This window comes from Colobus angolensis, unplaced genomic scaffold, assembly GCF_000951035.1.
Source record: "Colobus angolensis palliatus isolate OR3802 unplaced genomic scaffold, Cang.pa_1.0 Scaffold301, whole genome shotgun sequence".
In the NCBI taxonomy this organism is placed as follows: domain Eukaryota; kingdom Metazoa; phylum Chordata; class Mammalia; order Primates; family Cercopithecidae; genus Colobus; species Colobus angolensis.
The window spans coordinates 3,422,596-3,449,342 of record NW_012116278.1 but is presented as its reverse complement, the minus strand read 5'-3'; the positions used below and the strand labels follow the sequence as shown (position 1 = coordinate 3,449,342).

General features: G+C 46.5%; 1 protein-coding gene across 1 annotated transcript; it reads right to left on the bottom strand.

Moving 5' to 3' along the window:
- Positions 1-346: 346 nt before the first annotated feature.
- Positions 347-26,747, bottom strand: LOC105517542 (whirlin-like). The gene is made up of 2 exons (XM_011950089.1): positions 26,217-26,747; positions 347-795 (listed from the first exon to the last, which is right to left on the bottom strand). The coding sequence occupies exons 1-2, from the start codon at positions 26,556-26,558 to the stop codon at positions 439-441; spliced, it is 699 nt and encodes a 232-aa protein (XP_011805479.1). The 5' UTR covers positions 26,559-26,747; the 3' UTR covers positions 347-438.

The following is a 26,747-nucleotide window of genomic DNA, read 5'->3' as shown; positions in this document are numbered from 1 at the left end:
GCCCAGCTTCAACCACGAGAAGGGGCAACACCCTGGGGCATGGAAGACGGAGGGAGTCCAGGTCCCAGGATAAGTCCTGGAGCAGAACTGTCCCCCAGATGAGACTGTTCCTCTATTCTGTTACATGACAGAGAAAAAAACTCTCATTTAAATCACAGTATTCAGCCGGGCATGGTGGTGCACACCTGTAATCCCAGCTACTCGGGAGGATGAGGCATAAGAATTGCTTGAACCCTGGAGGCAGAGGTTGCATCGAGCCAAGATTGTGCGACTGCATTCCAGCCTAGGTGACAGAGTGAGACTCTGTCTCCAAGTAAATAAATAAACCAATCAATAAATAAATCCCAGTATTTGAGCGCTTTTATTGTGGCAGCTTAGCCTGTATCATAACATACACTACACAGGTCAAAAAGAAAAGGAAAGAAAAGACACCACCCTTCAGTACGGACTCTGAGGGAAGACAGAGCCTGGACAGAACCAACCTCTTCTTGCAGCCTCCAAGCAGCTTTGCTGTTCTGGGTTTGGAGGGAGAATACGGCGTCTGAGAGGCTGGCCTCCTTTCCCCACCCCACTCACCTTTTTCTCATCCCCTCCTTGCAGGAGGTGCAGGGTGCTCCTCCGGTCACCCTCCTGCTGCCTCAGGGCACCGCCGTGGGGCTGGGGCAGGCCCGAGGGCGGGGAGATGCTGCGGCCCTGCGGGTCCACCCAGGTGTAGATGTGGTTGGTGACGTAGCCCCCAGGGATGCGCCCTGCTGAGTACACAGACAGCACCAGTTTCTTGGAGCCCTTCAGAGCCTAGGGAGAGAGGGACACACAGGTCAGAGGAAGGGAGTTGCCGGGGGTGTGGAAGAACACCCTCCCCGGTCCAGACCTGGGTTTTTCTCAGGAGCCCCACGTGGAAGAAGAGGCCAGCCCCGAAGTCCCTTTCCTTCTCTAGCCCTCGATTTTGTCCTATGAAAACAAGAACATCTGTCCCACCTCTATCCTGAAGTGGTCCAAATGCAATAAACATGATATATTAGGAGACCTCTGCAGAGGAGTTTGCGTCGCAGGCCTGAGACTGCTATCCTCACGAAGGCTCGTTTGCAAGGCCGGCCTTTGGCTGGCATCTGGGAACTTGGATTTGGGGAGTATCCCACTATTCCCTAATTGAGAAATGTGGCTCATGTGCTTAGACGGTGTGTAAACAGTGTGGTTTATGCTTAACCTGCTTTCCTCCTGGGAGTCTGGAAGTTGGGGACAAGCAGACAGGGTCTATGTCACCAGCCCCCAATAAAAACTGTGAGTGCTCTCTAATGAGCTCCCCTGATAGGCAACATTCCACACCTTTGTCACCATTCGATGCTGGAGGAATTATTGTGTTCTGTGGAACTCAAACGGAGGGGACCCGTGGAAGCCTGTGCCTGGTCTCCTCTGGACTCTGCCCAACACACCTTTTCCCCATGCTCATTTTGCTCTGTATCCTTTGGATGTAGTAAACCCTAGCCACAGGCACAACCATAAGCTGAATCCTGTTAGCCTTTCTAGAGAACCACTGAATCCGGGTGTCATCTTGGGGACCCGATAAAATACCAAGCAAAAGGGTCGACAAATAAAAGCAATGGTAATAGCAATGCTTAACATTTATAAAGGGCTTGTGTCAGCCACTCTGTGCTGCACCTGATATGCATTATCTCAGGAAATCCTAATGAACTCCAATGGGGGAGGGGAATCACAGAGGGGAAGGGGGATCTCATTTGTCAGATGAAGAAATGGAGGGAAACTGCCTGCCCACACAGTGAGTAAGAAGTTCCTTTCTCAGCCGGGCATGGTGGCTCACGCCTGTAATCCCAGCACTTCGGGAGGCCGAGGCAGGCAGATCACCTGAGACCAGGAGTTCAAAACCACCCTGGCCAACATGTCAAAATCCTGTCTCTACTAAAAATACAAAAGTTAACTGGGTGTGGTGGCGGGCACCTATAATCCCAGCTACTCTGCAGGCTGAGGAAAGAGAACCGCTTGAACCCGGGAGGTGGAGGTTGCAGTGAGCTGAGATCGTGCCACTGCACTCCAGCCTGGGCAACAGAGTGAGACTCCATGTCAAAAAAAAAAATTGATTAAAAAAAAAGAAGTTCCTTTTTTATAGCAACTAATTCTGAGTGAGGAACACCACCTTTATTGCACATTTTCTAGTCTTCAGACGGAACCACCGTGAGGAGAGGTAAGCCCAAACTCCACAGCTTGGGGTGGAATCTGAGGTCTGCCATATTGCTTTACCACAAGGCGCCTACAGCTGAGATGAAGACATTGACCCAAGGAGCCACTCACTAAGCACTAGGATTAATAATAAACACAGCCTGTGTTAGGGATTGGATGTGTTTCCCTCCAGATCCATATGCCGAAGCCCTATCCTCAATGTGATGGTACTTTGGAGATGAGGCCTTTAGGGGTAACCGGAGTTAGAGGATGCCATGATGGTGGGACCCTCACGATGGGATCAGTAGCTTTGTAGAAAGAGAGAGAGAGTTCTGGTCTCTCTTCCATGTGGGGACTCAGTGAGAAGATGGAAGTTTTCAACTCTGAAAGTGGTCCCTCACCAGAACCTGAGAACAATGATGCCCTGATCACAGACTTCTGGACTTCAGAACTGTGAGAAATTAAATGTCTATTGCTAAAGCCAACCAGTCTATGGTATTTTGTTATGGCAGCACCATCTGGCTGTTTGAATAAATGACAGAATTCACACATACTGAAATTTTATGCTGCCATTGAAATCCTATTTACAAAGGTTGTAATGCCATGGAAATGTGATATATTTTAATGTTAAGTGGGGTTAAAATGCTATAAATCATGTCTTACAGTAAGAAGTCAGTTATATTAAGAGAAAAATTATACGGGAAAAACAAAATGAAACAAAACTGAGAAGTAATGTGCCAAGATGCTAGCAATGCTTCTCTCTGGGTGGGAGGATTATGGGTGGTTATTATTTTGCTCTTCCTGTTTCTCAATATTTTCCAAATGTTCCACAATGAGGTCACATTGCTTTCAATATCAAAGAAAAAAAATAACATGCCTAAGAAGAGGGGTGGACACTTAGCTGTGTCCCCCAAGCTTTGCCCCAATTTTCACATAGAGCTCTACCGACTCCCCAGCACCCTCAACAGACAAACCAGACCCTGGGCTGAGCTTTCAAAGACAGGAGGGAGCCCTGGCTAGGCAAGGCCTGCAGGAAGAGGCAACTCTCTGACATTTGAGCCTGTCTCAGCATAGGAAGGGTGAGCCAAGAGGCACCCAGGCCCTCAATTCTACAGCTAAATGCCAGTCTCCAGTGGCAGGATAACAAGGATGGCGTCTCTCCAAAATTCTGCTTTTAAAAAAGATTTTTGTGAAGATGAGCAGGGTAAGATTTACAGTACTCTTTTAGCACTCCCCAGGGCTCCCCTGGCGGAACAGTCGGGAAAATGAAATCCCTGCTAAGGTGAAGAGGTGGGATAGAGAAAGCCTGAGACCAAGTGGACTTGTCCCAGAGCAAAGTGGAAAGTGGTTCAGGGCACAGGAGGTGTCAGCAGAAGCCTCTGAGGCCACCACGTCTTCTATGGCCCCTGTCTTCCTAACCCCTCTTTCCTCTTCCTCTCGTCTCTACCCCCTGCTCCCTCTTCCATGAGGGCACAGCTCCCTGCTCCAGTGCTGTTCCACCTGGCCTGCCTCCTTCTCTGCTCCTTCCTAGACAGACTGCAACACTACACTACAGCATTCATTCAACAAGGGCTGACCAAATGCCTACTGTGTGCCAAGCCTAGAGGAAACAAAGTGGGTCTATCCTCATAACAGGCTGCAACCTGGTGAGAAACAAGGCATCACCCAGCATACATCAGGTCCTCATGACACTTATGCCTGGTGAGGAACAAGGCACAGCCTGGCACACAGTAGGTCCTCATGACACTTGAGCCTCATCATTGCCTGGTACACAATAGGTTTTCATGACATACGCCTCGTGAGAGACAAGGTATCGCCTGGCACACAGTAGTCCTTATGACACTTGGGCCTGGTGACAAAGCCATAGCATTGTCCTGCACACAGTAGGTCCTCATGAAACTTGCACATAGTGAAGAGCAGAGCATAGCCAGGTCCATCGAAGGTCTTCATGACACATGCCTGGTGAGAGACAAGGCATCATCTGGTGCACAGTAGGTCCTCAATGATGCTTGCAGCCTGGTGAGAGATTAAGTATCATCCGGCACACAGTAGATCCCGAAAAAAGACTGCCTGATTAAGAAGGTAAATATTGCCCCCAAAAGAAACCATTAACATCCACAGGCATCCTCCTACACCCATATCTAGTCTGGAAGGTTATGTTCGGGTCAGGAACAGAGGAGTGAAAGTGGAAAAATCACACGTGGATTGTGGAGACAGAGAAAATGGGATTCCAGTCGCACGTCCACGGCTTGCCAGTGGAGAGTCCTTGGGCCAGCTGCTTCCCCTTGCAAAGCAGCACGTGTGAACTGCGGAGAAAGACAATGCCCACCTCCCAGGGCAGCGCAGGTTAAATGAGGCAACGTGCATAAAGTTCAGAGCCTTCTTGGCCACACAGTAGGAGCTCAGCAAATGACAGCCCACTCCCCTCTCCCCTAGCATGTCTGCATGGAGATCGAAAACCATGCGGGAGCAAAACACTGACCAAGGAGTTTAAAAAAAAAAAAAAAAGTGAAGGAAAGAATAAAGAACAATGCGCAGAGCATCATTTGTATTCTTTATCGCTGGCAACAGTAGAATCCTCTTGGTCAGTTCTATAAATAGGCCAGCAGCAACCTTGAGAACAGAGAGGAGGTTAATGCCCTTGATGAGAACACCATGGAGAGCCAGTGCTGGAGAGGGCCTGGGCCAAGTCACTGAGTCTCCCACAGGCTGCCCACCTCTGGTATTTTACAGAAGGGGACCCTGAAGCCCCAAGATGGGAAGGGACACATAAGGTTCAGGAGTACAAGAGGCACAGCCCAGGACGCAGGAGGCCAGCCCTGGGCCTCCTTGCCCTCTGCACCTCAGTTTCCCCATCACAGGACTCTGAGATTAGAAACTCAGCCAGCCACTCAAGCGTAGACCATTCATCTACCTCTCATAATGACTATTCTTTGGGGATAAATATGGGCTTTTTGTGGGTCTTGGAGAGCAAGAATATCATCATCCTCTACTGCTTTTTTATATTTCTGGCAAAACTGATGATAAACAAGATTCCTGAGAGAAGCTTTCAACATCTACGCAGGCTCTTGGGATATGGCCTTGGTGCAGTGGCCATCAGAATCCTGCAGGAACAGCTCCATTCATTGCTGTTTAATGACACTAAAATGTGTGTGGGTCATGCAGGGAAGGGGAAGGGGACGGTCTCTGCTCCTACTGCCTTCTTGTCGCCATTTCTACAAACCATTGCTTGCTTATTTTAAAGGGCATCATTAAACAGGAGAGTTATTTCCTAACAAGGCTGGTAATGCTTTCTCCCCTGTAGCCACTCTACCAGCCTTTCAAACTCACCCACCATTGCTACCTTGATCCCTGAGGCTCAGGCCACCTGGGGGATCACGAGGTCCTCACCCACAGTTAGGTGCACCAGACCATTCATTTTACTTCTCTCACCAGAGCAGCCTACAGAGCACACAGCCTTAGGCAGCAGAGCTTGAGCCTGTAAGACAGAGACCCAGCAGGTCCCTGTTGTGCCACCAGCTTGGTGGCTGTCCTAGGGTTACTTCTCCCCTTGCTAGGCCTTGGTTTTGCCCTCTGGCAATGAGCAGGTTGGACCTGTTTGTTAAGATCCTGTCCCAAGTTAAACTTCTATGTCTTTCTGATTCAGGGCTATATTTAGAAGGAAAGACTGTATTTGCTCTCATGGTGGTCACAGGTCATTAAAGTAGAGAGATCAGGGGCTCTGGGACACCCAGGGATAGACTCCAGGCAGGCTGAGGGTTGCGCCTACCAGGCACCTGACTTCTGGACCGGGAAAACTGTCCTCAGTTTCTTCCATCCCAGCAGTGAGCACTTGAACTGTGCTGGTTGGTGTTACTACCACGTCACTGAACCAGATCCAGAGCTTGGGGGCTCTGAGGTTCCACAGGGTTTAAGGAAACATCAGAAGGACAATTGGAGTATCTCAATTGTGGCAGGATGGACACTCCAACTCAGCACTATCAGCAGCAGCAGGAGACTTTGAAAGGACTTGAAGGCCAGAGGGCTGCGCCTCCAGCGAGGCCATGGCTGTGTCCTTGCTCTTTGTAGGAAGCTGCCTGCAGGTGGTAAGTCACATCCAACACATCCATCTGCATGTTGGTGACTCTCCATCAACCACACCCCTCTCTAGCCATGACGGCTCCGCAGGATCCACCAGTCTTCCTGAATCAATGGCCTATTAGCTGTGCCACCTCACACAAGTTACCAAACCTCTCTGTTCTCCTGTCTTCTCTCCTGCAAAACGAAGATCACCATTCTCCTTTCTCTTTACTTAGAGGAGCCCTATTAGCACAATGCCTATCACTGAGGAATTCAATGAGCTATGGCTGAAAAGGAAAATTGCGAGATCTGGGGACAGCCCACCGCATGCAGGGATGGTCATTAGAGTGCTGTGTTCCCACGCTCGTTATCACGTGTTTACTGGTGAAACTTGACCCTGGGGCGTTCCACTAACTCAGATCATAGAGAAATCTCAATCTGACCCAGCAGTTGGCACGACTAAGATACTATCCATCACTAGATGACTATTCCGGCAGCACGCTATGATTATGGAAATGTAAATTACATGTGTATGTCTTCAAACTTAATAACTTGCTACTTGGATTAATGCTCTCAGGAGGCAAATTTGCCTCACTCAGCTCTTTGGAGCCAACTCTGAAACCCCAAATTCATAGACCAGGCTGACATGATTCTCTGCTTAACATAGGAGTAAGAAATAGACTGGAGAGGGTCACAGTGTAGGGGGACTAATGGGATGTGTTAACACGGCAGACACGCATATGCGTCTGTGTTCAAAACCATGCACCAAAGGCAAGCATGGGGTGGACCTCAAGGTCACAAGACTATCAGATCACTGTGCTGAGGAGCATGTGCAACAGAGGTGTTCCAGAAAAGTCTCAAGCAAGGACATGTAATGATGAGTCACCCAGCTTATTTCAGGGTGCAGACCTCAAAGGGCAAGGTTTTCTCTTTTCAGAAACAGAGACTTAACCACAGGAAGGAGAGCTGGTCTAAGACCCAGGTTAGTGACCCAGAAGGGAGGAAAAAATGATGCATGCCTGCTCTTCCCAGCCCCACCTTGCCTAGCTGGGGCTTTGTGTGTTCAGACACACTGCACAACGGTGTTGGCTCTGCAGACGACTTGCTGTGTGACACTGAGCAAATTACCTAAATTCTCTGTGCCTGTTTCTACACTTAAAAAGCAATTGCTGGTCAGGCGCAATAGCTCATGCCTGTAATCCCAGCACTTTGGGAGGCCAAGGCGGGCAGATCACCTGAAATCAGGAGTTCAAGACCAGCCTGGCCAACATGGTGAAACCCTATCTCTACTAAAAATACAAAAACTTAGCCAGGCATGGTGGCAGGTGCCTGTAATCTCAGCTACTCAGGAGGCTGAGACAAAAGAACTTTGCTTGACCCCAGGAGGTAGATGTTGCCGTGAGCCAAGACTGCACCACTACACTCCAGCCTGAGCTAGAGCAAGACTCCGTCTCTAAATAAATAAATATATAAATACCAATTGTTGTTTGGGCACAGCAGCTCAGGCCTGCAATCCCAGCACTTTGGGGGACAGAGACAGGAGGATTATTTGAGGCCAGGAGTTCAAGAGCAGCCTGGACAACATGGTGAGACCCCACCTCTACAAAAAAATTTAAAATTATCCAGGCATAATGGTGTGCATCTGTAGTCCTAGCTACTCAGGAGGCTGGGGTGGGAGGTTTGCTTGAGCCCAAGAGATCGAGACTACGGTGAGCTATGATTGAGCCACTGCACTCCAGCCTGGGCAACATGGTGAGATTCTATTTCAAAATAATAATAAAATTAAAAGCAACTGTTGTAAAGATTTAAGACACTGTAAACTGAGAATACAGTACCTAGCACACGGTAGGTACTAAATGCATGCCAATTTCCTTCCGGAGTCTGCCAGCTCCTTCTCCCAAACACAGGCCCCAGGAATTCTCTAAACCTCGAATCTATATGGACACAAACACATGTGTCCCCCAACTTTCCTCTTTTTAAGAAACATCCTTCTTTAATCCACATTTCCTCACATCTGCTCTGCCTTCAACACTCAGTTCCTTTCCCACGACCTCCAGAAAGGCTTCCCAGATTGTGGCTGACTCTTTCCTCCAAGAGCATCCAGCACACTTCTGTGACTGTGCTGCCATCAATACCACAGGCTCTGAGTCACATTTGTGGTCTTGTCTTTAAGACTACAAGACAAGTTCCTTGAGGCACATTACATGTTCTGTTTCCTTTAGAACCTCTCCCTGCTCCTTCTCATTCGTTTAGCCAACCGTCCATTCATTTGTTCATTGAACAAGATATTTAATATTCTATAAGCCAGAGAGCCCCCAGAAATCTGTTCAAATTAGGACACAGAAAGACCAGTGCTCTTTCAGATCAGTAGTCAGGCAGACCACACTTAATGTGAGCATAGACACCTTAGATACACATGAAATTTGGAGAGACAAGTGAAGAAAGCGTGGTTAAGAGCCATAGCCCTGGAGTTAGGCTGTAGAAATTCCATCCTAGCTCTGCCACCTGCCAACAGTAACCTTGGGCAAGTTACTTAACCGATCTGTGCCCCAGCTTCCCAGGCAAAAAAAAAAAAAAAAAGAGAGAGAACAGAGGTACTATCTCACAGGGTAGTTCTGATGATTAAATTAGTTAATATATACATATACAAAGTGTTTAGCACCTGGAACATAGGTAAGAGATAACAACAACAACAAAAAGGTATTATTCCTGTAAAGAACTCAGTACCCAGAACCCATAGTGGAAGTCTCAGCCCACCACCCATGGTGACGACTGATATGTGTTGATGTCTGTCCTTCCTGACTTGCTCTCGTGCTTTATAAACACACACATATATATATACAAGCTTATCATCGGATTACATAAATCAACTCACAACTGAACACTTTCTGCTCCATATTTTTTCCGCCAAAAATGTATTTTGAAGGTCTTTCCTTACCAGTTCAATGGCATAAAGCTCACCTCTTCCCACACTCCATCCCATTCCCCGGAAGGGACTCATCACTACTGAATTCTCATTCTCCTATCAGTGGACATTTAGGCTGTTTCTCATTTTTTGCTAGCAACATCACCTGCGATGAACATCCCTGCATGTGCCATCTTGGAGTATACATGCATCTAATTCCCTAAACTAGAGAAAAATGGAATTCCTGAAGCCATAGGCAGTGCGTCTTTATTCATGGACAATCAATCACATTTCTTTGCCAGGGTGTCCCCTGGGGCATGCCTTATCCCTGTTGTAGTTCCTGTATCTACCTGCAGGGGGAAGCACTACACCATCTTGGCCTACAGAGGACCTGAATTCCCCCGACAATGTGGATGGGGCTGGGTGGAGGCTTTGCAATGTCCTTCTCCCAAGGCAGTGCTCACTCTGGTGCAGAGATCCACCCTCCTTCGTGTTTTCTTCCACAGGTTCCAAAAAGCTCCCAGTTTAGGCGAATCTTGGCTCTATCTTCCAATCATCTGGGGGCTAAACCTTGGGCCCTAAAACATTGCAAAGCACCAAAATGAAAAGGGTCACCTGGTGGTGTCTCAGGGTGCAGACTCCCTCAGAGGGTTTTCCCTGAAGGTACAGTTGCTAGAAAGCCATTCTCAAACAGTGTTCAACCCCTTCCTAGCCATGAGACTTCAGACAAGTCACTTAACCTCTCTGGCCTCAGCGTTCCCACTCATTAAAAGGGGCCATAACACCTATGCTCATGGAGTTGTCATGTAAACTGAATGAGGACCAATCAGAAAACGTGCACAAAGCATCTTGCACTGGGCAGGGTGCACAGGAGGTGTTCGGCAAATAGTGGGTAGCATTAGTAACAGCAAAATTACAGCGATGATGTCATGTTTTATTCTTCCCACTGCACAGATGAGGAAAGCGATTCTAGGTGGTGAAGTGTCTATGCACGGTCACAGAAGACAAAAGGCAGGGCTTGGATCTGGATCCTGAACTTTCCATATTCATGCCCCTCTCCCTGCTTCTCTCCACTGCCCTCTCACCAGCAGTTTAAGGGGGTTCACACCCCCTTAAACACCAGGCCAATCCTACACCTTGGCCCAAGACAGACAGGGGAGGGTTTTTAAAAAGGACGTGGGCCTCACAGGATGTAAACAAGAGAAAGTCCTTTAGGGTCTTGAACCCGGAGCAGGTGCTGGGTCCAGCCACACGGACTGGAAAGTCCCTTCCCATTTAGCCCTGCTTTGAGGGAGGACAGAAATTGGTGATGCGGACTCTGCCCCAGTAGCATATTTTAATGTCATGAGAAAGTAAAACCCTAATTAGCACTCTGTCTTCCAAGCTCCTTCCATCTGCACCATTTTTATCTGTGTTAATTACCTCTTACAGGGACCACTAATGGTAACAGCTTCCCAGCCTCTTCTCTCAGCCCAGTCACTGTAGAGCAACCAGAGGATCCTTATAAAACATAAGTGGACTCTGGCCCTTCCTTGCCCCAAACTCTCCCCATTGCTTCTGCTATAAAACTCTCCACAGTGCATCTTGAGCCTGTGTGCCTGGCCCTGGTGCCTGGCCAGCCTTATCTCCTGCCCTGCCACCTGAGCTTTCTTACAGGATCAAGTACTCCAAGCTTTTTTCCACTTCAGGCCTTTGCACATGATGCTCTGTCCCTGAAAGTACATATCTCAACATACTTACTTATGCAAATGATTATTTTATTATCTACACCCTTCTCAGTTGACCAGGAAGGCAAGAAATTGTTCTGGCTTGATCAGAGATGTTTCAATAAGTAGAAAACATAGGACATAGTAAGAGATTCACATAAAGCAACAGTGAAGAAATGAAAGATGCTTTCTTCTTGCAATTGAACACCAATAAAGAAATTTACCTCTCCTGAAGTTACCAATGATTTCTCTAGTAGAATGGAAATAATCCATTAATTTCTCCTTTTGCCTTGGTTGCCAGAGGGCTCAGAATTCAATTTCAATATACTGTTCCTATCAAAGGCACCACACACACACACACACACACACACACACATGCACGCACTTTCCAAGATCACTTCTGATTCCTCTACCTTTTTAATGAAGTGTTTTTCAGGTTAACTCACTCAATTACTTTTGACTTAAGTAAGAATCTTAATTATAAATGCATTAGCAAATAAGCAAATGAGATATGTAAAGTTTAAAGAGGGTGTTAAACTACACCACTCACATGGTAGATGCTCAATAAAACCACTGCCAAGTGAATAAACACTAAAATCTAAGCACGTTTCTAGAATTAGATACCTTTTCTACGCAGCTGGAGATGGAGATCCTTTTTACAGATGCCTGGGCAATATTCTGCTTTCTTCTCTTACCTCTCTCCCTCCACTCTATAGAAAGGCTCTGAAGCTACTGAGTTTGGTCTAAGAACACATGTCATTTGTAAACATTCTCCTAAATGAAAGTCCAAAAATTGTTATTCTTATATTATCTTGGAATGATGACATAACTGGGCAGTGGTGTGGTAAGAATTCTGTTTCTCAAAGAATTGTAGCTTTACAGTAGCATCCTCAACATCTGTGTGCTCATCAGGGAGCCAGGACCTGCGATACAGCCATGCCATGACATGGCCCATCTGCTCCGGCTCTGTGCAGCCACCTCGCTTCCTTGAACTGCTGCATCCCAGGGTAAATCGAGTGGACCACAGAGCATTGGTGTGAACCCATCCAAGACCCCACCCCTGAAATGCAGCTCAACATAAGGATCATTAAACAACATGACAACATATGTCAAAACAGAAATGCAAGGAAGCAGGTGATTCGACAACTGAGGAAATGTGAATACACAGGGATAAAGGCCAGGGGAGACGGCAGAGAAATGCATAATGTCCAGTTAGAAGGATGGGAACGTGGGTGTCTTCTCCCCTTTTCTGGTTTTCTTTAATGCTATTTAAATATGCCTTTAATTTGGGCCTCACGAAGTAGGTTTTTAAAAACTTACAGCTGGATAGGAGAGTATTTAAGGAAAGAAGAACATTTAAAGAAAAGGTTTTTTTAAAAAAGATATAAAAACCAACTGTTCATTCCTTCCACCCTCTTTTCTTCAAGAGTTTGACCTTCTCCAAGGGTTCAGTGTGAGGATGCAGAAGGAAACCTTTGCTCCCATGCTGGGAACACCGGGATCTCAGAGGCTGGAAGAAAGACCTGACATTTTAAAGTCCCTGCTCTCCACTGTCATTGCTTCTAAATGTCTGGGTGAGTTAAGGCTGTGTGAAAAGAAAAAACATAAACCTTCAAAGAGAGGGATAAAATCCTGACCTTGGGGATAATGCTACAAGAAATTTGCAAGAAAGTGACAGATAGGCTGTCCACCGCTTTGCAAAACAACTCATGAGGACAGAACAAATTCCAGAAAGATATTGATTCCTTTTTAATGCAATTCTTCAATTATCCTCAAAGCCTGGCTTTTAGTCTGTTATAATTTAAGTAAATTGATTCATAAATGTTCTTTTAAGTTTTGTCTGTTTATTCTTTTTTTTCTTTAAGGAAAACAAGATCCTCAGAGTCATAAATATATTCAGTCAAGATGAACCCCAATGGGTTTGCAATGGAGCATTTTGTTGTCTGGGATCGATGTTTGAAGCAAAGAGATCCATCAGGAATATCTGTTTATATCCATATCGTTTTCTCAGTTCATGGATAGATACGTTAATGGGATTTAGTCTCCTCCCAGACTCTTGATATCCCTGAGCCTCATCACTTTCTGACAATTCTCAGTTGAAAAGGTGATGGGCTTCCAATTTAATTCAAGCTCAGATGAAACATCTGAATTCAAGGTGAATGAATCAACCATTTCCTAAAAACCTACTCAGCCGATGTCTGAAAAATAATGATAGACATGATGACACTAAAATGTAAAACTCTTGTGATAAATGGGCATAGGATATCAATCAGTTATGCACGAAATATATACGTGTAAATACATGAACACACACACAATAAACATGTAAAAGGGTTTAACTTCACTGCAATGTGGGACTGAATGAGGGGATGTAATGGAGGCAGGTCGGAGCCGCTGCCATTACCATGACCTGTGGTAACCAGTGAGAGCTCCCTGCCAGAAGAGTATGAAATAGCAGAGCGCACCTCGGTTAATGGACAGCACGGAGATGATGGGCTTTCTGCTGCCACCCGCAAGCAGAGGGACTTGGAGATCATGCAGCAGAAGCAGAAAAAGGCAAACGAGAAGCAGCAGGAACCCAAGTAGCTTTGTGCTTCGTGTCCAACCCTCTCGCCCTTCCCCTGAGTGCCTGGAGCCAGTCCCACCACGCCCATGTCTCCTCCTGCAGGGCCCACAAGTCCCAGCCCTGATGGCTTCCCTTTGCCCTGAGTCTGCAGCAAGTCCCTTTTATGCTTCCTTCCCTCATAAGGTGGCCTCTCTCCTCCTGGGTCACTCCCACGGGCGACAAGTTACCCCTTTCCAGTGTTTTTTATTCCTGTGGCGCTCACCCCAAAGTATTAAAAGTAGCTTTGTAATTTGAAAAAAAAAAAAGAGTTTAACTTCACTATTTAAGTTATGTAAATTAGGCTGGGCACGGCTGCTCAAGCCTGTAATCCCAGCACTTTGGGAGGCCGAGACGGGTGGATCACGAGGTCAGGAGATCGAGACCATCCTGGCTAACACGGTGAAACCCCATCTCTACTAAAAAATACAAAAATCTAGCCGGGCGAGGTGGCGGGCGCCTGTAGTCCCAGCTACTCGGGAGGCTGAGGCAGGAGAATGGCGTAAACCCGGGAGGCGGAGCTTGCAGTGAGCTGAGATCCGGCCACTGCACTCCAGCCCGGGCGACAGAGCGAGACTCCGTCTCAAAAAAAAAAAAAAAGTTATGTAAATTAAAACAAGATACCTTTTTGTCTACCAGACTGGCAAAAATGGAAAAGAAATACAATACCCAGTGTTGGCATGGCTGGAGAAAAATGAAGAGCGTCCAGTGCTGTTAAACGCTGGTGGGATGGAATATACAAAACAAATTCCTTCCCGGGGCAGTCTGGCAACAGTTAATCAGAAGCTTTAAAATTGCACCTCTCCCCCGAGCCAATGCCACCTCTAGAAAGACAGCCCAAGGAATTATTAGAAATGTGCCTAAAGATGAATGTGCGAGGATGTTTAAAGCAGCAATATGGATAATATTAAAAAACAAACTGTCTAACAAGAAGAAATTAGTTAAATAAATCATGTACCTCTTCACTACGATATATTATGCAATCATTAAAAATCACACGGTAGAAACATTTATCAAGGTGGCAACACAGTCATCACGCATCGCTTGGTGTAACGAGTAGGCTAGATAACGATGCGCAGAATGGCAGCTTTGAGGAGAATTCCCAATATAAATGCATACACAGATGCACACAGAGTACTCTAATTGTCAATAGTGATTATTTCTGGGTAGGTGAGTGGTACAATTATTACTGATTTGGGGAGCATCTTTTGGTGTTTTTCCGAAGTTTTCAAGTTTTAAAAATTAAGTCCAGGCTCAGCGTGGTGGCTCACACCTGTAGTCCCAGCACTTTGGGCGGCAGAGGTGGGTGGATTGCTTGAGCCCAGGAGCTCAAGACCCATCTGCACAACACAGTGAAATCCCATCTCTACAAAAGAAAAAAAAAAATACACACACACAAAAATATATATACACACCATGCTGGGCATCATGGCGCAAGCCTGTAGTCCCAGCGACTCGGGAGGCTGAGGCAGGAGAATTGCTTGAGCTTGGAAAGTTAAGGCTGCAGTGAGCCAGGATCACACCAGGGCACTCCAGCCTGGGTGACAGAGCAAGGCCCTGTCTCAAAAAAAAGAAAAACAATTAAGTCCATATATGTTAGGTAATTAAAATAAAGAGGCCGGGCACAGTGGCTCACGCCTATAATCCCAGTGTTTTGAGAGGCCGAGGTAGGAGAATTGCTTGAGCCCAGGAGTTTGAGACCAGCCTGGGCAACATAGTGAGACCTCATCTCTACCAAAAATAAACATAATTAGCCAGGTGTCGTGGTGCACACCTGTAATCCCAGCTACTTGGAAGGCTGAGGCAAGCAGATCACTTGAGCCCAGGAGTTCAAAGCTGCAGTGAGCTATTATCGCACCACTGCACTCCAGCCTGGCCAAAAGAATAAGACCCTATCTCTTTAAAAAAAAAAAAAAAAAAGGAGAAGTGGGGAAGAAACATATTTTAAGAGCCTAGACAAATTCCTCTATTCCACATTTCCTATGACCAAACAAAATGCCCCTTTAACTTGTCCAGTCTGTGACAGCAGAGTTGATGACCACCAGCCTTTGACATGAGGCCCAGGAGAGACCCTGCTCTCATCCTTGAAGTGTGCTGATCTGGCAGTGTGGAAGAATTCAGAGACTCCACCATTCAATGAGATAATTTCACAAGTCACCAGTTTATTCTAATGGGGGTTGAACTGAAGTCTCAGTTATCTAACAGGGAATTTCCACACACAACGTACAAAATAAAAACCTGACAAAGGTCAAGGCATGGTGAGAGAGATAAGAGAGAAGAAAAAGAAAAAAAAAAAAAAGGAAAAAGTGCCCAATGCCACCTCTGTCCCTGAAATCTAGTCAATAAAATGCATACAGTGTGCCCAGGAGAGAACAGAGCAGCCGCAACCTAGGTTTTCTCATCAAATAGCTACAAAGCCATTTCCACAAGGAAAAACTCAGGGAGGAAACGCATTATTTACTGAACTCCTGCTCTTGCCAGCACCATGCTGGGCTGTATGCCTTGCTTCTCTGTTAGCAGCCAGCCAAGAGCCCTGGCAATGAGCATGCACTTTAGAGGCTGGAATACCTGGATTCAAATCCTAGTCCCGCCACCCCTGACCGTGTGCCCGTGACGGGTTACCTCCTCTTCCAATTCTCAGAGTCCTCTCCCGGAGGGTATGGTGAAGTGTCAGTGGGGGATTTATGTGAAACCCACAGAGAGCTTGTGATGTCACAGAAGACTGCCAACGGTGGTGATATTTTTTAGTGCACTAAGTACTGTAAGCATCTTGTGTGTGTTATCTGTTTTGTACCTTCTACATTGCCAGGAAGAGCAGCATCTGTTAGGAAAACAGATCCCAACACAGCAGTTTGAACATGGTAAAGGATCATCAAATGTTCAGACCAACGGATGCACCCAGTGCTTTAATACATTATCTGCATAACCATCAGTATCCCCATTTTAGAGATAAGGAAACCTGAACAGAGAAGGTAAGTAACTTGTCTGCTATTTTACTATTATTCCCATCACAATGTCATTGAAGAGGAATCTGAGAATCAGAGAAGTTAGGCAGCTGATTCAAGGCCCCACAGCTAGAAAGTGGTAGAGCCAGGCTTGGAAACCCAAGGCTTCGGAGCTCAGGCTCGAGCACTGCGGGGCATCCCTTCTCCCTGCTGTTGGGGCAAAGATGCAATCCCTCAAGTCAACAACACCTAGGTGTAAATCCTAGCTCTGCCACTTTCCACCTTTGGGATGGCTGGCAAGTGACAAACACTTGGCGGTTTTGGAAAACAAAGTGATGAAAATGATACCTACCTTGAACTTCACAGGGTGATTATGAGGCTTAAGTGAGTTTATACACATACACTGAAAACAGTGTCTGGCTCATTCTAAGCCCTCTATCAAAGGTTATTATCATACAATGAGCAACAAAGAAAACACCAAGAAATGCATTATCTGTGTCATGACAGAAGTGAGAAAGGCTGAGGGGTTCAGGAGGGAAGAGCAGGCTCCTGGAAATAGGGACAGTGGCAGAGGTGAGCAGGCAGGTCCTCTGGAGAGGATGTACTGAGGCTGCAGCTAACAGGATCAGTGGTCGTCAATAGCTGGAGAGAATCAAAGCCTTACTTCAGAGGAGGGTATGTTGCTTACTTGGCCACAAGTGGACACAACTTGGCGAACAGGACTGTCTGTAGGTAAAGATCAGAGCACGGGCAGCCCAAACATGAGGTTGAGGAGTTTGGCGTCTGCCCTGCAGGCTCCCAGCTCAAGAGCAGGGTTGTAGGCAGGGCACAGCTTGATGAAATACATATTTAGAGAGTGCACCCTGTCACCAGGATGGACATCAGACTGGTGGGCAGACGAGCAAGACAGGAGACAGACAAGCTGGCCAGGAGGCTACTGCAGTTCGGCAGTCCTGGTGGCGATGGTGGTGATGGGGAAGAAAGAGGTGTGGTCTAAGAAGTGCTGGAGAGAAGTAAAGCCTGGAGAGCCCAGCCTCCCTGGGGCTGATGCAATCCTCAAGTGGGAGAAAGTGGGGAACAAGAGCAGGGGAAATATCCATGATTTAAGGGCGAAAGAAAGCACCATGAGTAGGCAATTAAAAAATAGATAAATACACTAAAAGGAGGCACAGATCCTGTGCAGAGACAACAAGGCTAGAAGATGGGTAGAAATGCAGACATCTGGGGAAAGAGGAATTTGAGGAACAGCTGTACATGTATGTGGACCTGCGAAGCAGACTTAAAAATGTCAGGATTGGAAGGACTTGCAGGAGGAGAGGGGCTCAAGAGTTGGGGAAAATTTGGGAGAAATGTATGGTTCACTAAAGAGAAAGAGGAGGGAGGCAGAAGGAAAGAGATGAAGAAAAGGAAAAGGGTACACTGGGTCCAAACACTACAAAGGATGCCACTCCTCTGTCTAGGGACAGGAGGATGGACATGGCAGAAGGAAAATCCCTCCCTTGACTTTCAAAGTTTTCCTATCCACATGGGAGGTTCATTTCTGAAAGCTGGACCACGTTTCTTTTCTTAATCAGAAACCTCTTAATGAGACTTAGTACACCTTTTCAGATGTAGTTAAATAAATTACAGGGTTTTTTTTTAAGTGCAGAAGCCCATGTTATCAAATCACCAATTTCACCTGCATTAATTGCTTTAATGGGCTCTAAAAACAGCCACCTCCTCTCCCACCTCACCAGGGTCTCTGGGGAGGCCATCAGGGAAGGTTGCTGGGAAACAAAGTTATGGATGCAGCCGATCCAGGGGACAATGCTGTCACACTCTGGGTCATGCAACTGTCTGGTATGCCACCCACATTGTTATAAGGCCTCACAGAGAATCAGAAGGGATGGTGGGGGGGACACATAATTCTGTTCAACCACCGGGCTTTATTACTGCTATAAAGCAAAAATGCCGATGCCAAAAGCCAGATAGGAGCAATTACATTTTTAAAGAAACTTTGTCTACGTGGGGATATTGACTACATTTAGTAAATGACTCTGCAATTCAAACAGCTACAGTGGATCACATGGGCCCTGAGTCCAGTATTTTCTTCCAATGGCACCTAAAAAATCCAACCAACCAACCAACCAAACAAATAAAAAACTAAGCAGGCATAACAGAAGACTTTCAAAGATAAGCGAAGGCTGTCCATACCATTTTTCATTACAATGCTTGCAGCAGGACCTCCCCTGCCATATTTTTCAGACTTTTGGTGTTCAACAGCAACAATGACATGTTTGTGAGGACTATGGGCCAGGTTTGGTGGTAGGATAGCTGAGTAACAGAAAGGCAAAGGGTCCTGCCCAAGGTCACAGCCAAGTTACACTGTCAGATGAACCCAGGTCCATCTCCAAAACCCATCTCTAACCTCTTGGGTACATACTTCCCTTCCTTAGATTCTCTAGTATATCAGTTGACCATGCACAAGTGGAATCTTGCTGCAAAATAGTTAAGTATGGGGACAGGAAAGTTCACCTCTCTGGTCAAGTCTTTAAGGGGATAAACAGTGTTGGGGATGGAGGAATCCTAAAGGAAGACAGTGTTTCCCAAACCTTAGCATGGTTAAGGCTTGCCTGGGCAGTTTGTTAATTCTTAAGCAAGCTAACATTGTAAATTACCACTTCTAAGGCTCTAATACCCGGGTATTTGGGAATACCATTTTTAATATCACTTTACTCTGTTCTTCCCCACAGCCTACAGCTTTAGAATCCAGGAAAGAGGACATTTGGGGGCTTGTTTATGGAAGGCTGATCTATTTGCTTTGCATTCAGAGTTGAGAGGATGCTGATATTAGGAAACTCAGGTGGAGAGAAAAAAAATCATGACGAAACTGGCTGCTAACTGAAGCAAAGCCACAGCCAATTTAGCAAAAGGAATACAAATTCTCAAACGGGGAAGGAGGCAAAGGTGCTGGGACTGAAAAGAAAGAAAAAATAAATCCATTTATGCATGCTCAGAGAATAAAGCAGCTTTTAAGCATATGTGTGGTTACTGGAAACTTGGCCTTCACCCAAAATGCTGGGCTTCTAGAAACCTGAACAATTTTTTTTTTGTTTTTTTTTTTAAAGAAAGAAAGAAAGAAACCCAAAAGCCAGAAGATATATCTCACCCAAAATTGGTTCATTGATTGCTTCAGAATGCATAAATGATTCTATTTTGGAATCAAAGACACAATCAGGCTGCTGAAATAACCCACTTCTGGGAATGTGGTTTGAAAATTAAGAGCAAAGTGACAAATGAACTAGCTGAAAGGGTCTCGTAGGGTGGCTCTGGGCTTCAGGGGATGAGAAAAGTCGTTGAGTATCCAGGCACAGACCACATTTTTTTTAAAGGCCTTACACTCGAATAGCAGAGGGTTCCAAATGTTGCCACACCTAGTAGTCATTTGATCCCCACAGCCACCTGAGAAGGAGGCAGGTGGGAGGTAGTTATGCCCATTTCACAGCTCTGAAGACTAAGGTTCAGAGACGTCACGTGACCTGCCCACGGCCACACACCCAGCTTGGGGGTAAAACACACACTAGAGCCTGTGGCTTTTTTCAGTGTTTTTGTCTATCACCCACAACGCTGGCATACACAGACTTCCTTCAGATCTCACTCTCAGGAGCTGGGGAATTCTGAACTCACTAGTGCTGGATTAGGAGCAAGATCATTCCATTCATTCAGCAAATATTCATTTATTTATTAAAGCACCTACTGTGTGCCGGGAGCTGGGGATGCGTGAATGAGCAAGGCAGATCAAATCTTGGTTATCCTGGAGCAAACTTGTAACGGGGGAGGCAGACCATAAACAGACATAAAGAAATGTCCTTTTAGTAGTGACAAATGGGCTGCAGGACACTAAAGCCAGGTAAAAGGATACAGGAGTGGGCAGGTGGGTGTACTACTTCAGAGAGGGTGACAGGGATGCAGAAGCGTGAGAATGTCACAGCACTTTAAATGCTGGGTGACTTGCGGCCATGGATGGGTCTATATCCCCCAAGATGTCATGTCCTGTTCATCTCTGATGTCCAAGTATCAGCCACAGGCCTGTGTGTGGTAAGCACTGCTCAGAGAATGCATGGATGCATGTCTCTACCCGACGATGGAATAGGCTGAAATACACCACTCTCCCTTGATATGTAGGTCTCAGACAGCACCCCCCAACCCCCGCCGCCAACTTAGTAAAGTGAAGTCTCTGGTTGGTTCTTAAAAGGCCCTCAAATGTCAAGTACAAAATGTGACATCTGCCATGCTTTCTAGTAAGGGGACTGGCTGGCATTGTCTTCCAGGAGGCTGACTACAAAACCTTTGGGCTGGGGTCCAGGCAGGGAGGCCACTTGCTCCTAAATCCAATGGGGACCTTGAGCTCCCCAGTTCCACCTCCTTGAGCATGACACTCCTTGCCTGCCTGCTCCCCTGGGGAAGGTTAAAGGGAACAGGAGGGATAAAGCACCCAGCACATAGTAGGTACTCATTAATGTCAGTCTCCCCTGTTCCCAACAGGCTTCCAATAAAGTAAAGTTATAGTGCAAGTGCAATGCAAACTACATACTCTAGGTGACAATGATGTGTCAATGTAGGTTCATCAATTGTTGATAATGGGGGTGGTTAGCATGTGTCCACTATATGGGAAATTTCTGTATCTTCTGCTCAATTTTGCTGTGAACTTAAAACTGCTTTAATAAATAGTCTATTGAAAAATAAATAACCACAAGTGCACTGGCCCCATGATGCTGCTTCCTGCAGCTGACACCAGGAATGCACGGAAAAAGAATGGAGAGAGAGTGATTCCCATTCTCTGCACCCTTTCTGCTTGCCAGGCTTTAAAAGTAAAAGGCCATTGTCAGCAGCACAGAAATCTAAAAAATCACCCCTACCCTGGGGCACAATTAGAAGTCTGTGTGAGTTCAGAGTTAATATCAGATTCTTCCTCAGCAGTTTAAAAAAGAAGAAGTCAGTTTTGAGATTTGTATTTCAGCCTCCAGACACCTACGGCCATTTAATGTCATTCTTTCTAATCAAGATTCTCTGGTCCTGGCTGAGGATTAGTCTGGGGTCCCTGAAAAGGGTAAACCAAAGGCTTCCCTTCCAGGTCATAAAACAACCTTGCTAGAAATCGCCAGTTGGAGCCTAATCCCCTATGAACGCCTGCTTCGGTGCAAAGCCCTTTGCAGGATGGAGGGGGGATTATGATTCTGAGAAGACTGTACATGTGCTTCAAGCTTGAGCAGACAGGCACATGAGTGAGGGGCTGCAGGCACTGACAGGTGCAGGCAGGCTGTGTACCGTGAGTGCGGCTGAAGGCAGGCAGAGTTGGGAAGCAGCAACATACACACAATCCAATCGGTCGGGGGGTTAAAGGATCACACTTATCTTTGCAGCTCCATCCAAATGATGAATTGATGGCAAGTAATAAACAATGCTGGGTTTGTCAGCAGAGGGAACAACAGGAAAACAAGACACTAGTGCTGGTGTGGTTCTGTATCTCCTTCATGTCCAGATTCAAGTCAGGAGGCAAGAATTTTCTATAAAAATACCGATTTTTTTTAAGGGCATTCTCTTCCACCCTACAAAATGCTTCTTTGATTTAAAGAGTAAATAACCAGATGAAGGAGGATTTTGTCCTAGCTAGGCATCATAATTTTCTAAAACCTTGAGCCTCAGCTTGAGCCAACTAAATATACAAGACTAAATTAAAGACATGGACCCTCTCAATGTACTGCATCACACTCTGGATATGCAGCAGCCACAAATCTACTCAGTAATGGGCTTATTAATAAGTGAGCTTTTCCACATGTCATTGCTGGCAGGACTCATAGGACCCAAGAGTGAAAGCAGGGCCAGAGGAAAGTCTGTGCACGCCATGGAGCCACGGTTTCCAAACTGGACACAGGAACGAGACCAGGGGGAGAAGTTACATTTCAGACACAAAGTTGGAAGTGGTAATAATTTGTAACGGCTTCAGCTAACCATGCACAATGGGAAAAGGACAACTGTGTCATTTAGAACATACTGGACCAGATATAATGTCTTATATTAATATGGACAGATTCTTTCCAGGTTATTATGCAAAGGGAGGGAGGGTGCGATCACCCTAATTAAATGAAAGTACCGGCAACAGTTCTTAACTTCTGGAATATTTTAATTCTAATATGCTCCTTGAATTCTAATATGCTCCTTGAATTTACCCATAGGAGTGCTGAGGCCATAAGGAAGCACCTACTGTGCAATTTTTATTGAGATGAAACACACACATATATGTACATATCTCAGCAGTACCCGGATACCCTGCGTTCCGCTACCCATGTAACCAGGAGATTCAGAAGGCAAGTGAGCAAGTGAATTTGATTTTCAATGCTCCCAGGGCAGTGCTGTTTGTGCCAGAATCCTACTGTTTCCTCATTTGCTCCGGAATAGCACCAGGGTTGGTGTTCATGGGTCAAGAGACAGCAGTCCAGCTCTCGTCAGTACAATGTATAACCCATCAATTTCCTGATTTAGTAGGATGCTACGCAAGAGTGCCAAGATCCTCATCTCCCAATCCTTAGCCAACTTTCCTTATTCTGCCTTAAATGAAAGCCATTTCAAAAGAACAAGAAAACATCAGATTAGACATTCTAAATGCCTTCTGTGTAGCACATACCAAGCAAATTGCAGACTGTCTAAGCTGGAAGGGATCTTGGACAGCTCCCGGCCCATCCACCCTGGAATGCAGAGATGGTCGGTGACTTGCCCAAGGTCACACAGGAAGTATGCAGCAGGGCCTAAGGCAGCATCCCTAGTCTGTGGACTCTTTGGCCAATGTATCAAGCACATTTGGCTGAAAACCTTTGAAAGGTCTACTTTTTTATTATTATTAGTTTGGCTCCTGTTCATTCAAGATATTTTTTCAAAACTCAAACATTTCAACATAATTGCAAATAGTACATGACTTGCCTTATCTGGGCCTGTCACTGCTGATTCCTCAAGTGGGTTTCAAGAGAGGGGTGGAAGCCCCAATGGATACAGTATCAAATCCTCACTGAACTGCTTCAGGTAACAATGGATGCTTGATTTATCAGAAAGAGAAGTGGAAAAAACTTTGCTGGACCCACTCTTTAAAAAGCTGCAACGCTCCTTTATTCATAAACTCTTAGGTAACTTGATTCCTAAAATTTAATTTAATTTCATTTAATTTTTATTACACACGCACACACTGAATCTCTCTGTTTGGGAAGCTCAGAGGATCTCCTCCCCCTCAAACCACCTTCCATAGCAGGAAAAAAATAAAGATTGTTAAGACTGAAAACACATCTTCTACTAAATGCAGTGTGGTATCCTAGAACAAAATAAGGACACAGGCAGAAAAATTGGTGAAATTTGAATGAAGTGTGAAGTCCAGTTAACAGTAATATACCTTTACCATAAAATCCCTAACATGGTGACTCGCAGCACTGCAGTTTACAAAGAACGGCTCTCCATGGAGAAATGCTGGTTAAGGGCAGTCTGTGCCTAGTAGAAAAGCTGGGGCCTCTTCTGGCTCTCAGTTAAGAGGCTTTTCGCTCTTAATTTTGTGGAAATGTGTCAACAGTTCTCCAGGTGTTCTTTTAAACTGTCCCTGAAAGTACACGAGGAGTGCCATGGCCTCAGGAACTAAGTTCCGCCTCCTCCGTTTTAAATTCCACCCACCAAAGAAAAGTCTGTCCTCTTTTTCCCCTGGGGTTAATGCAACACAAAGCAGCCATCATTTTACCCGTTGCTTCTGAAGGGTCCAAAGGGGTCCATGCCAGGCAGGTTATGTGTCCCGCCACGGCTGGAAGAGGGGTGACCCTGGGGCAAGAGCTCATTTTGCCAATGTAGCCACTTCTGTTGGGAAAATGACAGTAAAGAGACAGAGCCACTCAGCTCACACAGGCTCCTGCGCCACAGGCTCCCACACTTCAAGGACAGCTCTGCTCCTATCAACCTCTCCCTTGCTGGCAAGGGTTTATTCTCAGGCTTCAAAAACTATGACATGGAGAGTTTAGGTTTTACTCTGGAAGCAGCAAGAGTAAATAAACAAGCTAAAGGCTGGTGCTGCTCTGAGTCACAGTTTAACAGCACCATGGTGTTGTTGAGGGAGGTTCAGAGAGAAGATCTGGAGAGGGATCAATGAAATGGTGGTGGGGGAGGGCAGGGGTGGCAGGCCGGGAGCACTGCTGGTAAACTGAAACTCAAAGCCAAGCAGCTTGACCCTTACGGCATGGCTGAGTCTGGGGTGCAAATGGAAGGGACACTCTGCGTTTTGAATGCCCAAGGTAACTGACAGTCTTTCCAAAGCCTATCACCTTATCACCTTGTGACCGTTAAGTTACCCAAGTCTTTTCAAATTGCCACTAAAATTGAATCCACATTTATAAATGATCATTTACATCAAGTATCTTTAGTGCATAAATTTATCATCTGGGAACTCCAGACCTTTTAAGGCCAATGCTAATGGACTAATTCTTTATAAATATATGGAATGCTAAACAAAGGGAAAAGATTGATAGAGGGGGAAGAGGAATTGTTGCATGGAAACTCACAACGAGCTTTGCCCACTGCACCCTGGAACAGTATAAACCGATCGGCCTTTTTCCAGAAGCTGCAAAGAAGTTTCAGAAAGCCTCAAGGGCTTCCTTCAAAGGGGCTGATGGGCTGGGAAGCAAATGAGGGAAGCCAACATCAGGTGCACAGCCAGGGAGATGGCTCAAGACTCACCTGGACACAGGTCACTGAATGGCACTCAGGAGGAAGTAGCCATGGGCCTCGGCTGCCTAGGAGTTTCCCAGCAGCCAGCAGGCCCTCAGCTGGAGTTCAAAACACCTGCGCTGGTGGGGAACAGGGGCAGGGGGGTGTTTTACAGAACAGTCCAACCCCCTGAGAAGCATTTCTCTGCAGGAGCAGAGCATGTGTTATTGTCCCTTTTCCCCCCAACTCTTCACTTCTTGTACACAAACGAGGTGGGGGAAGGGGAAAGGGGGAAAAATGCCTGCAAAGGATCCATGAATCCACCCTGGACCCAACACTATCCATCATACTCCAGCTGGTTTTCAGTAGCCCTGGGCTGTGAGATCAGTGAGCACACACACTCCTTTAAGAAGCATGATTAAATCCCTGGAAGCTTGTTGTCATGAGGTTGTATTTCTCAATTAACAGATGGCAGAGAGGACAAATACTCTCAGGGGCTGGGGAATTTATTTTTGACATTCAGGCAGGAGTCTCATTTCCAAAAAGGTTAGGGACCGCTTATTTGGTCCAGTGGCCCGATTTTCCATGTGGAGAATAAGAGGTCCTGAGAGGGCAAATGACTTGCTTCAGGATACACAGCCTGTTCCAAAAACAGCGGCGTCAAGCCAGGGCACTGTGGATCACACAAACGGCCTCCTCGGGCCACTTAAGAGCTAACAAAACTTTCTTTCAGGGAAAAAAACACCCACAGAATGGCAGCAGCAAAGGCCACCTAATGATGCCAAGCAGAGATTTTATCTCTTTTATTGCTCGTAAGAATCCACAGCCCTTTTCATACATCGTAACCATACATTTGCTCAAGTATTTGATACTATCGCCTACACTAGCCTTTAAGCCTCACGAAGGCAAGGGTCTGTCTGTGCAAAACTACGTTCCCAATGCCTGACAGCTATTTGCTCTGTAAGCTATACATTCCTGTTTTAAAGTTAAAAAAAAAAAAAAGGCCCAGAAAGGCCAAGTGATTCGCCTAAGGACACACAGCATGGAATTACTGAAAAAGCTGTGCCACTCTGTCCATACTCTGCCCCAGACTCCTCTCCAAACCACAGCCCTACCTTGACGGCCTCCGCGTGGGTCACCCGGGCCAGGGATTTGTCGTTGACGCGCAGAATCTGGTCCCCGACCCGCAGTCCTTCCTTCTCAGCTAGAGAGCCTGGTTCCACCAGAGACACGTAGATGCCCACGCCATGCTCCGAGCCCCCACGGATGCTGAAGCCCAAGCCCTCGTGGGCCTTGGCACGCCGCAAACTCACCAGGCGCACCTCCCCGGGCCCGGAGCCATCGGGGCCGCCCCAGGCGGGCTGCCTGTAGGGGGTGGTGGCGGGCAGGTAGAGGCCCTCGGCCGTGTATTGGTCGAAGAGCAGCTGGTCGGAGCGCGGGATGACCAGACGAAGCATGGGCAGCAGGCGCCGCTTGACCGGGCTGTCCAGCAGCACGCGCAGGGTGCGCACCAGGTCGAAGACGTTGCGGCGCGCGTGGTAAGCGTTCAGGCAGTGCGTGAACTGCTCCCGCTCCGCCTCGCTCAGCAGCGCGGTCAGCGCCTGGTGCAGCTGGCGCACGTTGGCAGAGAGCAGTCGCAGCCCCGC

Coding starts and splice junctions, on each gene's coding strand:
- LOC105517542 (XM_011950089.1), bottom strand. CDS start 26,558: ATGCTTCGTCTGGTCATCCCGCGCTCCGACCAGCTGCTCTTCGACCAA. Junction 796..26,216: donor CCCACGCGGAGGCCGTCAAG/GTAGGGCTGTGG, acceptor CTCTCTCCCTAG/GCTCTGAAGGGCTCCAAGAA.